The sequence below is a fragment of the Salmo trutta genome, chromosome 13 (assembly GCF_901001165.1).
Source record: "Salmo trutta chromosome 13, fSalTru1.1, whole genome shotgun sequence".
NCBI classification, from domain to species: domain Eukaryota; kingdom Metazoa; phylum Chordata; class Actinopteri; order Salmoniformes; family Salmonidae; genus Salmo; species Salmo trutta.
Genome location: NC_042969.1, coordinates 78300012 through 78313684, shown reverse-complemented (window position 1 = coordinate 78313684; position 13673 = coordinate 78300012). Strand labels below are relative to the sequence as shown.

The window sequence follows — 13673 nt, the reverse complement described above, 5'->3', positions numbered from 1 at the left end:
GTCAACACAGTGAAACACGCTGATTAGTTGGATGTCACTCAACGTGACAATAACATTCATAGCTGGAACAATATCGCTAGTACATATTCATGTTGTGCTGCTACCAAGGTAAAGGAAAAGGTTTGACATGAACCTAGCATTGATACACAATAGAACAAAAATGCTTAGGGCAAATTTGACACTCTTTCAGTAAATGGAAGGAAAGGGTCGAGGGGCAGGGAGGTGTGTGTGTGTGTGTGTGTGTGTGTAGACATGTCCCACCTCTCGTCCATGGACAGGGAGTACTCCTCTATGTTGTGGCAGGGAGGTGTGTGTGTGTGTGTGTGTGTGTGTGTGTGTGTGTGTGTGTGTGTGTGTGTGTGTGTGTGTGTGTGTGTGTGTGTGTGTGTGTGTGTAGACATGTCCCACCTCTCGTTCATGGACAGGGAGTACTCCTCTATGTTGTGGCAAGGAGGTGTGTGTGTGTGTGTGTGTGTGTGTGTGTGTGTGTGTGTGTGTGTGTGTGTGTGTGTGTGTGTGTGTGTGTGTGTGTGTGTGTAGACATGTCCCACCTCTCGTCCATGGACAGGGAGTACTCCTCTATGTTGTGGCAGGGAGGTGTCTGTGTGTGTGTGTGTGTGTGTGTGTGTGTGTGTGTGTGTGTGTGTGTGTGTGTGTGTGTGTGTGTGTGTAGACATGTCCCACCTCTCGTCCATGGACAGGGAGTACTCCTCTATGTTGTGGCAGGGAGGTGTGTGTGTGTGTGTGTGTGTGTGTGTGTGTGTGTGTGTGTGTGTGTGTGTGTGTGTGTGTGTGTGTGTAGACATGTCCCACCTCTCGTCCATGGACAGGGAGTACTCCTCTATGTTGTGGCAGGGAGGTGTGTGTGTGTGTGTGTGTGTGTGTGTAGACATGTCCCACCTCTCGTCCATGGACAGGGAGTACTCCTCTATGTTGTGGCAGGGAGGTGTGTGTGTGTGTGTGTGTGTGTGTGTGTGTAGACATGTCCCACCTCTCGTCCATGGACAGGGAGTACTCTTCTATGTTGTGGCAGGGAGGTGTGTGTGTGTGTGTGTGTGTGTGTGTGTGTGTGTGTGTAGACATGTCCCACCTCTCGTCCATGGACAGGGAGTACTCCTCTATGTTGTGGCAGGGAGGTGTGTGTGTGTGTGTGTGTGTGTGTGTGTGTGTGTAGACATGTCCCACCTCTCGTCCATGGACAGGGAGTACTCCTCTATGTTGTGGCAGGGAGGTGTGTGTGTGTGTGTGTGTGTGTGTGTGTGTGTGTGTGTGTGTGTGTAGACATGTCCCACCTCTCGTCCATGGACAGGGAGTACTCCTCTATGTTGTGGCAGGGAGGTGTGTGTGTGTGTGTGTGTGTGTGTGTGTGTGTGTAGACAGGTCCCACCTCTCGTCCATGGACAGGGAGTACTCCTCTATGTTGTGGCAGGGAGGTGTGTGTGTGTGTGTGTGTGTAGACATGTCCCACCTCTCGTCCATGGACAGGGAGTACTCCTCTATGTTGTGGCAGGGAGGTGGGTTAGCAGGGGGAGGAGGTAGAAGGTCAGCCCAGTTCATTGCGCTCTGTTTGGGTAGTTTGGGCGTGCGCACTCCCTTCTGTTGACCTTGACTCCCTGCAAAAACATGAACAAAGAAGTCCTTCAGTCAGAAACACACATCCCCACTCCCACATCCTCCTCTGTCTCACAACCATCTACATTCTTGATGCACGTTAAATCAGCAGTGAAATTAATACATCGACAGCAGATAATAAAATAGGAACAAACAGGGCTAATTACAGCGCAAGATTTACACAGATAAAATAATTATCATTTTACACGAGAGCATGTCAGCTAATGGCACCCCCTTTCTTTATGGACGTCGCGAAAATGCACCACGCACATTATCTCTCAAGGTTTAATTAATGCCAGCCATGCCATCAAAAACACAGTCATTTTTCAACTAATGTTCACCATTGCCAAGAGAAAATAGAAAAACGTGAAAAAAAAGCAGAAAACATCAGAGGCCAATTAACAGCAGCCAATTAGAATGAGAAACCAATGAGCTGTGAGCTCAGCGAGCACAGAGGGCTGCTCTTTAATGAGCTGAACTTCATATACAATATCAGAATGGATCCTGGGCGTTATGGAGGCAGTGTTGCATTCCCTCTGGAATGTGTGTGTCATTAGTCCTTGTCCAGAAACAAACACTGCAGCTCTGATGAGATTATCCTCCTCTTCGCAGCAATGAAGGGGACGGTAAATGAATGTTTTTTTACAAAAAACTGTCTGAGCAACAAGGAAGAACCAAATAAAAGGTCCAGTGACTAGCTCACAAGACAGAAAAACACTCATAAACAAGGTATTTCATTTTCTGTTAACAGCCCATGGGATTGAATTTTGCTCACACACACTTAAACTTCAGCACATGTATACACACACAGACTGGAAATTGACACAGACTGGAAACACACACAGACTGGGAAACTGACACTTACTGGAAAACTGACACTTACTGGAAAACTGACATTTACTGGAAAACTGACATTTACTGGAAAACTGACACAGACTGGGAAACACACACAGACTGGGAAACTGACACAGACTGGGAAACACACACAGACTGGAAACACACACAGACTGGAAATACACAGAATGGGAACACACAGAATGGGAACACACAGAATGGGAACACACAGAATGGGAACACACAGAATGGGAACACACAGAATGGGAGCACACAGAATGGGAACTGACACACAGACTGGAAACTGAAGCCTGATGTTTCTCATCCCATTGTTGTCATGTTTCTCTTCTCTTTCTTTATGTTCTCCATTTTCCCTCCACTGAAGGCTGCTTTTCATTTCTCTTCAAAAGACTGACATGGAAATTAATCAAAATTACAATTTTAAAGCATCATGCATTATTAGTCCCACTATGATTTATTGCTTTTGAGGAAAATAATGATTTAGAAATGGAGCTTTTGGTTGAAAGTGATTAAGTGGTTTTATAGAAATAATAATGAACTGGAAACAACAACAACAAGAGCGATTGACTGAACATCCAGGCAGTAAAACACCAGCCATCTGGCTGTGGATATGAGAACCCCTGTCTGTCCCTGTCCCCCCTCCTTCCCCCCTCTCTCACCGGAGGTGCTGCTGCTGCCGCGGTCAGAGCTGTTGTAGGATCCCCCTGTGTGGGCCTCGTGGGCCTGGTTATAGAGGATGGTGGAAGCCATGGGACTGTCCCCTCCTCTATAGTGGTCTGGTAGGGGAGAGGAGGAGGATGGTAAGCATGATGAAGGTGGGTCGCAGGGCAGCATACACTACATTATCGCATTAGAAAAGTACAGATAGCTTATGAAAATGAAGGACAGAAGGGGACATTATGATATCAAAAGATGCATAGAGACTGTTAGAGTTGAACTGACTACTGATCACAGTTAGGCTAACATAATGTAACAACACATCTAAATAATGATCTTAACCAGCGAAGTGTTTAAATGTGTGTCATACACCTCCAATAAGTTGAAATGTAATGTTAAACTGTCACAACTAACAGTCTGGTGTACTGTCATGCATTAACTGGAGGTTGTCTTCCTAATAGTGCTGAGAGAGAAGACATGCAATTTCTGTTCCATACAAGAGACCATGACCAAACTGAAAACGGTGTTACTAAAGAAACAACCCTTTTCTGCAGGTAAGAACAAGGTGACGACAGTTTAGTTCAGTGCCTGTCAGTTCCAACAGAAATGTTTCTCTCTCCTTCAGATACCAGACACCTGGAGAAAATCCTTACACCTACGTGACTTTACCCATGAAGAGCAACCCAGACTGAAACTGACCCAGAATGTAGAGCAGAGATTATATATGAAAACAGAGAGGAAAGAGTAGCTAAGTAAATGCATAACAGACAATGAGAGAGAGACTGATGATGGTCTCTATCAATATGACTGAATGTGGGGCAGCAGGGAAGCGAGTGAAAAAAGTAACATTCTTCAGCAGGATGGGTCCATCCACAGAGATAAAGGGAGAGAAAGAAGGGAAGAAAGAAAGATGGAAGGTGGCTATGTTTTGACCTCCTAACCTCCACTGACTCCCACCACACACTCACCCTTGTTTAGCTTGTTCTGCTCCATGATGTTATACTGGTGAAGCTGTGAGGTCATTTCCTGTTGCTTCTGCAGCTGAACCGGGGTGGGTTTCCAGCCGTGTTTCTCGTTCATCTCCCCTCCCCCTCCTCCTCCCCCTCCTCCTCCACTCCCTCTGTCTCTATCTGTGTTGATGTTGTTGCCCAGGATAGACGACTGGATGAGCTGTGTGGTGGCGTACGGGGTGGGCTGTCCCCCTGGTCCACCTGGCCCAACGAAGCGTCCGTCCTTCAGGTTGGGGCTGTTGAAGGTCTTCATCTCGTTGATCTTGTTGGAGAGGTCCACGTCTCCGTACACTCCTCCCTCCGGCACCATCAGGTTGGTCTGTTTGCTCTCCATCTGGTTGTTATAGTTGGCGATGCAGTCGGCTGGATAACATGGGGAGCGGGTGCAGGGTGCAGGGTTTAGTCAAAGACCAGACTAGCTTCTATAGCTAGGTTCAGAAGAAGACGTTTGCCAAGTGCATGAACTGCACAAATGGCATTGAATTCATTTGTATTCACTGGCATCACATTCCGATAAAAAATAAGATGAAAAGATTAACATTTCAGAATGACACAGAAATAAATCAGCCCAAGTCATTTGTACCTTTCAACAGATCACTGTGCCTTCAGTCTAGACATATATATATATATATATATATATTTCAGTGCAAACTACAGTTCATTATGTACGTCAGCTATCCCTAGCTGCTTCAGTTGAGTGACTGGAGCTTTATTATACTTCCACTGTCTGCGCTCTCTGTCCTTCTGTCTCAATAATGTCTCCGTCTTATCCACAGCTCAACGTGGGTGGCGTGTCTATCCTCCCCGTCAGACGCCAGACGAGGAGGCTTTGCTCATTGAGAAGGACAGTGGAACATGTCTGTATCAGAAGGTTGGAAGGAAGCGTGCAGCAAAGAACAAAGCTCCACTGTCAGATCCAATGTTCCCTGGCTCATAAAATATTCAAATCCTCCAGCAGATCTGAGAGCAAGGCTTGCGGTAAATATCAAGGACGGCTGTAGGTGGAACAACCGAGCGCACGTGAGCCTCACATTACCAAGAACCGAGGGATATCTGAGGCACTTCAGAGGTAGATGTGGAGAAAGGGCCCCTATGTGGTAGATAAAGGGACATTAACTCGTGTCCCTTGACTCTGTCACCTAGCCGCAGGGTTTAGGTTGGCCACACAAAGCAGCCAGCACCAGGCTCCTTAACGTCTTATACTGGGGATGAGTGAGAAGTGCTTTTAGCATATTACCCCTTCTCAAACAAACTCACACATTGTCAGGGAAAAGTTAAACCAATGTTAGGGAAAAGTTAAACACAGCACGGAATGAAGCGTCGGATTAGGTTTTCTCTTGTTGACTGTGATGGATAACTTTAGAAGTTGGGTATGTATTTGATGGGTACAGTGTTTCTTTGTCCTTGAGAAAGACGCTTAACCCAGCGGTAGCACAGCACTTAGTACAACACTACATCTGCTATAATAAGAGAGTGGGTAAGCCTGTTTGGGGAGACGGTTGAAACCAACAATGTAAATGAATCAATGAGTGGGTAGGCAATACTACACTAGTGTAGTATGGGCCACGTGTTCAAATGACTGTCCTGTATAGCCACATCTCTTTTACTTTAGCTCAACCTCTAAGCCTACTGATGTCAAAGGGAGGTTCAGAGCTGGGGTCAGGTCCAAGGCTTGTAGTTAAGTCCTACCTATGTGTGTGTAACCTCAAATCCCTTGTCCCCACCCTGCACCAAGAGCCATACCTCTCCCCCCTCTGACAGCTGTTGGTCCTTTATCTCTGTACAGTGTGAAAACTTTGCTCTTTTGATTGTGTGTGTGTGTGTGTGTGTGTGTGTGTGTGTGTGTGTGTGTGTGTGTGTGTGTGTGTATGTGTGTATGTGTGTATGTGTGTGTGTGTGTGTGTGTGTGTGTGTGTGTGTGTGTGTGTGTGTGTGTGTGTGTGTGTGTGTGTGTGTGTGTGTGTGTGTGTGTATGTGTGTATGTGTGTGTGTGTGTGTGTCCATCGGACTTCAGAGCCAAACTCACTCCGTATTGTTTATAGAAAGAACTGCTGACTGAGAGGCCAGCTGGAGGTATACCATATCTCCCTCTCTGTCTCCATCACTGTCCATCATCTCTTCTGCTCTCTTTACTTTTCTCCCCACTCCCTCGCTCTTTCTCTCTTCCTTTATCTCTGTGTATGCTACTTATCCTCCCCCATTGTTCTTTTCCTCCTCTGTTGCCTTTCTTTCTATGCACTCTTCCAGGTACCCCCCCCTCTCTCTCTCTCTCTTTCCACCCATCTCTCCATCTCTCCATCCAGTGTTGGCTGCAGTCTGTAGTCCTGCCCTGACCTCAACCATTGCTCCACATTTCTTAAATAACTGAGCACTTAGTGGGAATGACATTATTGGCTATAACAACAGTATGGAAATTAGCAGAGCAATTCGATTTGCAGCAGAGTAAACCAATAAGGACCTTCCAGCGCACTCCTTTTATTTCCTGCCTAAAACAACCCTGCTTTAACCTGAAATAAATCAAACACACACACTACTCCTACTCCTACTCCTAAGCCACATATCCCAGGTTTTTCTTCCAGAGACCTCTCAAGGAGAGAAGTATAGAGAGACTCCAGGGAGCTAACCCAGATATGGGATTTCACTTCTTTCTGTTTTCTACCAAGTAGATCCGCTTGTTTTTATGATTCTTATCTATGCTTTGTTTTGAGAGCAGGTGCGTGAGTTATGCACCCTGGAAATCTGAGGAGGCACAAAGTCTGTGAGAATGTCTGGGTGGTGGTCCTGATGGGGGCTAGGCCATCTGACCCTGAAATATGTTTCTTTTTCTGCATATCTAAGCATACCTCTTGAGCTGTCTGTATCCTCCAGGTAGTTCTTTTTTTGGAAAATTATTATTAAATATGCTTGTCTTTATCTCTGCTAGAATCTGGGTAAAATATTTTTCAATATATTTAGCTATTGCTTGCTTTTCTGAAGTCTGCCAAACTTGGTATGAGATTGGGAACCTATCTGGGCTAGCTAAAGCCAACTTTTAACAATTCTAAGTGGCTAGTAGTATTACAAAGAAAAAGCTAACACAAAACAAATTAATAATAATATATACACTACCAGTCAAAAGTTTGGACACACCTACTCATTCAAGGGTTTTTATTTATTTGTAATATGTTCTACATTGTAGAATAATAGTGAAGACATCATCACTATGAAATAACAAACATGGAATCATGTAGTAACCAAAAAATATAGTTGATTTTTCAAAGTAGCCACCGTTTGCCTTGATGACAGCTTTGCACTCTTGACATTTTCTCAACCAGCATCACCTGGAGTGCTTTTCCAACAGTCTTGAAGGAGTTCCCACATATGGTGAGCACTTGTTGGCTGCTTTTCCTTCACTCTGCGGTCCAACTCATCCCAAACCATCTCAATTGGGTTCAGGTTGGGTGATTGTGAAGGCCAGGTCATCTGATGCAGCATTCCATCATTCTCCTCCTTGGTCAAATAGCAATTACACAGCCTGGAGGTGTGCTGGGTCATTGTCCTGTTGAAAAACAAATTATAGTCCCACCAAGTGCAAACCAGATTGGATGACGTACAGTGAGGGAAAAAAGTACTTGATCCCCTGCTGATTTTGTACGTTTGCTCACTGACAAAGAAATTATCAGTCTATAATTTTAATGGTAGATTTATTTGAACAGTGAGAGACAGAATAACAACAACAAAAAATCCTGAAAAACGCATGTCAAAAATGTTATAAATTGATTTTCATTTTAATGAGGGAAATAAGTACTTGACCCCTCTCAATCAGAAAGATTTCTGGCTCCCAGGTGTCTTTTATACAGGTAACGAGCTGAGATTAGGAGCGCACTCTTAGAGGGTGTGCTCCTAATCTCAGAATGTTACCTGTATAAAAGACACCTGTCCACAGAAGCAATCAATCAATCAGATTCCAAACTCTCCACCATGGCCAAGACCAAAGAGCTCTCCAAGGATGTCAGGGACAAGATTGTAGACCTACACAAGGCTGGAATGGGCTACAAGACCATTGCCAAGCAGCTTGGTGAGAAGGTGACAACAGTTGGTACGATTATTCGCAAATGGAAGAAACACAAAATAACTGTCATTCTCCCTTGGCCTGGGGCTCCATGCAAGATCTCACCTCGTGGAGTTGCAATGATCATGAGAACGGTGAGGAATCAGCCCATAACTACACGGTAGGATCTTGTCAATGATCTCAAGGCAGCTAGGACCATCCAAAATGGAGCTCTTTGGCATCAACTCAACTCGCTGTGTTTGGAGGAGGAGGAATGCTGCCTATGACCCCAAGAACACCATCCCCACCGTCAAACATGGAGGTGAAAACATTATGCTTTGGGGGTGTTTTTCTGCTAAGGGGACAGGACAACTTCACCGTATCAAAGGGACGATGGACGGGGCCACGTGCCGTAAAATCTTGGGTGAGAAGATCCTTCCCTCAGCCAGGGCATTGAAAATGGGTTGTGGATGACAATGACCCAAAACACACGGCCAAGGCAACAAAGAAGTGGCTCAAGAAGAAGCACATTAAGGTCCTGGAGTGGCCTAGCCAGTCTCCAGACCTTAATCCCATAGAAAATCTGTGGAGAGAGCTGAAGATTCGAGTTGCCAAACGTCAGCCTCGAAACCATAAAGACTTCGAGAAGATCTGCAAAGAGGAGTGGGACAAAATCCCTCCTGAGATGTGTGCAAACCTGGTGGCCAACTACAAGAAACGTCTGACCTCTGTGATTGCCAACAAGGGTTTTGCCACCAAGTACTAAGTCATGTTTTGCAGAAGGGTCAAATACTTATTTCCCTCATTAAAATGCAAATCATGTAATAACATTTTTGACATGCGTTTTTCTGGATTTTTGTTGTTATTCTGTCTCTCACTGTTCAAATAAACCTACCATTAAAATTATAGACTGATCATTTCTTTGTCAGTGGGCAAACGTACAAAATCAGCACGGGATCAAATACTTTTTTCCCTCACTGTATCGCCACAGAATGCTGTGGCAGCCATGCTGGTTAAGTGTGCCTTGAATTTGAAATAGATCACAGACAGTGTCACCAGCAAAGCACCCCCACACCCCCACACCTCCTCCTCCATGCTGAGATCACCTACTCTGCGTCTCACGAAGACACGACGGTTGGAACCAAAAATCTCAAATTTGGACTCCAGACCAAAGGACAGATTTCCACTGGTCTAATGTCCATTGCTTGTGTTTCTTGACCCAAACAAGTCTCTTCTTCTTACTGGTGTCTTTTGGTAGTGTTTTTTTGCAGAAATTTGACCATGAAGGCCTGATTCACGTAGTCTCCTCTGAACAGTTGATGTTGAGATGTGTCTGTTACTTGAACTCTGTGAAGCATTTATTTGGGCTGCAATTTCTGAGGTTGGTACCCCTAATGAACTTATCTTCTGCAGCAGAGGTAACTCTGGGTCTTCCAATCCTGTGGTGGTCCACATGAGAGCCAGTTTCATCATAGCGCTTCCTGGGTTCTGTGACAGCACTTGAAGAAACTTTCAAAGTTCTTGAAGTTTTCCGGATTGACTGACTTTCATGTCTTAAAGTAATGATGGACTGTTGTTTCTCTTTGCTTATTTGAGCTGTTCTTGATATAATATGGACTTGGTCTTTTACCAAATAGGGCTATCTTCTGTATAACACCCGTACCTTGTCACAACACAACTGATTGGCTCAAACGCATTAATAAGGAAATAAATTGCACAAATTAACAAGACACACCTGTTAAATGAAATGCATTCCAGGTGACTACCTCATGAAGCTGGTTGAGAGAATGCCAAGAGTGTGCAAAGCTGTCATCAAGGCAAAGGGTGGCTACTTCGAAGAGTTTCAAATTTAAAATATATTTTTGATTTGTTTAACACTTTTTTGGTTATTGCATGATTCCATATGTGTTATTCATAGTTTGATGTCTTCACTATTATTCTACAATGTAGAAAATAGTAAAAATAAAGAAAAACCCTCGAATGAGTAAGTGTGTCCAAACTTTTGTCTGGTAGTGCATATATATGTGTGATATTATTATTACTATAAAAACATTTTAACGGGACAAATCTGAGGGGGCACGTGCCCCTATGCCCCCTATGGGCATGATGCCTCAGAGTTATTTTGATAACTGTTTTAGTACAGTTTATGTTTGGGTGAGTTATTCCAGTGCGTAGCGTACTCACCTGGGCGGCTGTATGTAGCCAGGTTGCTGTCACTGTTGCCCTGTCCTGCGGTGCAGCAGTTCATGCTACAGTCATTGTGATTGGAGCAGGAGTTGGGCCAGGTATCAGCCAACCAGGGCTGGGTAGCAGACTCCCCAATGTTCAGCAAACCTGGCCTGGAAGGATGGGGCACAAAACAGTCAACACTGACTAACAATGGAACATGCTGCACCACTGTAACACAGGTTTTATGCAGATCGATGGGGATTCAGTCAATACTAAATTATTATTTTGAAATTGTCACAATTCCCTATGGCTAGGTCCTAGGCTGTTGTTTTTAAGAAAATATCACTCCCTCTCCTTCCTTCCCTCTCTCTCTCTCTCTCTCTCTCTCTCTCACCTTTCTCTCCCTGCTCCATTGGCCTTGGATGCGTATTAGAGGAAAGCTCAGCTAAATAGATTATGTGCGCTTGACTTGTCCATGGCCAATGACAATGTTTCACTGACCCATCGTGAGCATTAGCGATCCGCTCGGATTACAAAGCCAGATAGAATTCACTCCCGGCATGCACCACAAACGCTCCGCCAGTAGATTCCATGGTGTCACAGAACATCTTTATCATCCTTTTAAAGTTTCGTATAAATACACAACTACACTCAAGGACTGAAAGTACTGAACGGAACTGAGATCAAAGGAGGTCATGGACATCTCAACTTTCCCACTACGTGCTTCAGAAGAGGAGTACAGCAGGATATCCATCTCCTGTCCTGGTTTCTATCTCCTTTACACCGTCTGAACAGACTACAGCTCTCTGCTGTCTGAACAGACTACCATCTCTCTGCTGTCTGAACAGACTACCATCTCTCTGCTGTCTGAACAGACTACCATCTCTCTGCTGTCTGAACAGACTACCAGCTCTCTGGTGTCTGAACAGACTACCATCTCTCTGCTGTCTGAACAGACTACCATCTCTCTGCTGTCTGAACAGACTACCATCTCTCTGCTGTCTGAACAGACTACCATCTCTCTGCTGTCTGAACAGACTACAGCTCTGCTGTCTGAACAGACTACCATCTCTCTGCTGTCTGAACAGACTACCATCTCTCTGCTGTCTGAACAGACTACCATCTCTCTGCTGTCTGAACAGACTACCATCTCTCTGCTGTCTGAATAGACTACCATCTCTCTGCTGTCTGAACAGACTACCATCTCTCTGCTGTCTGAACAGACTACCATCTCTCTGCTGTCTGAACAGACTACCATCTCTCTACTGTCTGAACAGACTACCATCTCTCTGCTGTCTGAACAGACTACCAGCTCTCTGCTCGTTAGGGCTGTCCCTGACAAAAAAAAATCTTTGTCAACCGAAAGCCGTCTCTTCTTTCGACCAATCGATTGCTTAACATTTTTAAACGTGTCATTTTTAATATATAGACACACCCGATGTGTTTTAATAAAATTAACTACATGCATTGAGCTTGTCTGATGCTTTAAGCTTACGGTTTGATGCCTCAAGAGTGCACCAGAGATGTAGATAACAAGAAGAAAAAAAACATAACGAGACCCAACTATTCTCCTCCCACTCCGGCTGGCTTTCACAGATTCTGCCAAATAAAATACAATTTTATTGGTCACATACATATGGTTAGCAGATGTTATTGCGAGTGTAGCAAAATGCTTGTGCTTCTAGTTCTGACAGTGCAGTAATATCTAACAAGTAATCTAACAATTCCACAACATCTCCCTAATACACACAAATCTAAAGGGATGGAATAAGAATATGTACATATAAATATATGGATGAGCGATATCCGAGCGGCACAGGCAAGATGCAATAGATGGTATAAAAATACAGTATATACATATGGGATGAGTAATGGAAGATAGGTAAACATTATTAAAGTGGCATTTTAAAAGTGACTAGTGATCTATTTATTAAAATAGCCAATGATTTCAAGTCTGTATGTAGGCAGCAGCCTCTCTGTGTTAGTGACGGCTGTTTAACAGTCTGATGGCCTTGAAATAGAAGCAATTTTTCAGTCTCTCCATTTCTACCGATCTGTGTGCCAGGTATGGTCTTCGCATGCACATTTTCATGAAGCAGTTTAATATAATTTAGAATAACGTCTTCATATCTCAAAATTACTGTCATGTGGTTAATAAATATTATATGTAAATGAAAATGACACAAACCTTAAAAGTATATTCTATTGCAAACTATATAAAATCATTGCAGCCTGTACTGCAGGTAGAAAATATCCTGATAAAAATAAATATCCTATGAATCATATTGGCTACACATGGCCTGTCTGCAACGAACTTTAAACATTATATCAACTTTGGGTCCAGCCCGAAGATTGTGAAAGCAAACTGGCAACATTGTATAAATTATTCTGGGCCCTCAGAGTTTCCCTGTCAGTGAGCTTGGGACAGACACAGCTGTAGGCTATTTGCTCGCAAGGGATAAGAAGCAGTGCTTGACTTGGGCAGGAGTTCACCGGAGCTGAGTACCAGCACCTCAAATGTTCTACTGCTTGGGCTCCTGTTCTTCTCATAGAATATTAGCTCAAAAGTATTGTGGAGCTCCTGCACCTAAACATAAACAGTACCAACACCCAAAATGAGTCCCGGAACATATTTCAGTCCAAGTCAAGATAAGAAGCCTATTTAATGTCATTTCCACCGGATCAGAGGAAGAGGATTGTAATTCTCAATTTATGTAAAAATAGACTTTGTTTGCTTGCTGTTTGAGGTGAAGAAAACATTACTTTGAGAAGCTCCACAGGTCATTAGTGGTGGTGCATTAAGCCAATCAGAAATACTATCAGATCCCCAAATGAGCACATTAATATGCCTTCTTGCGCGCAGGCCTGGTAATCTTTAGGCCTACTTCTATGTATAATCAGGCCTGGTAATATTTAGGCCTACTTCTATGTATAATCAGGCCTGGTAATCTTTAGGCCTACTTCTATGCGTGCATGACTGTACTCAACATTGACAGGAGCTCTCCAAACAAAAGACAATGACTAAATTGACAGAACTCGGATATGGAATTAAATAAACCACAACTTTTTTCTCACAATTGTAGCATAGGTTGTGCACTCTGCAAACAATGTGTCCACTCAGACAATGAGAACAGGAAGACTGGAATAATAATATTGAACGCATTAAAAGAAACAACCGTAACCAAAGTAACAAACATTGTAGATTAGAAATGATAGGAATTAACAGTAAATGTACTGCTGGGGATGTATGTAATGGAGAATTGATAGACACTAACAATCAATGCAAACAATTCACACAATGAAGTTATGAAAACAATGAATGTGGACAAATTGGCGGGAGA

The 13673-nt window shown here is 43.8% G+C and overlaps 1 protein-coding gene across 1 annotated transcript in view; it reads right to left on the bottom strand.

Moving 5' to 3' along the window:
- Positions 1-13673, bottom strand: part of LOC115206848 (roundabout homolog 1-like) — a 454555-nt gene that overhangs the window by 18698 nt on the left and 422184 nt on the right. Inside the window, 4 exon segments of the mRNA XM_029774026.1 lie at positions 1469-1613; positions 3126-3242; positions 4092-4496; positions 10348-10502. Coding sequence (XP_029629886.1) covers positions 1469-1613; positions 3126-3242; positions 4092-4496; positions 10348-10502 — 822 coding nt within the window.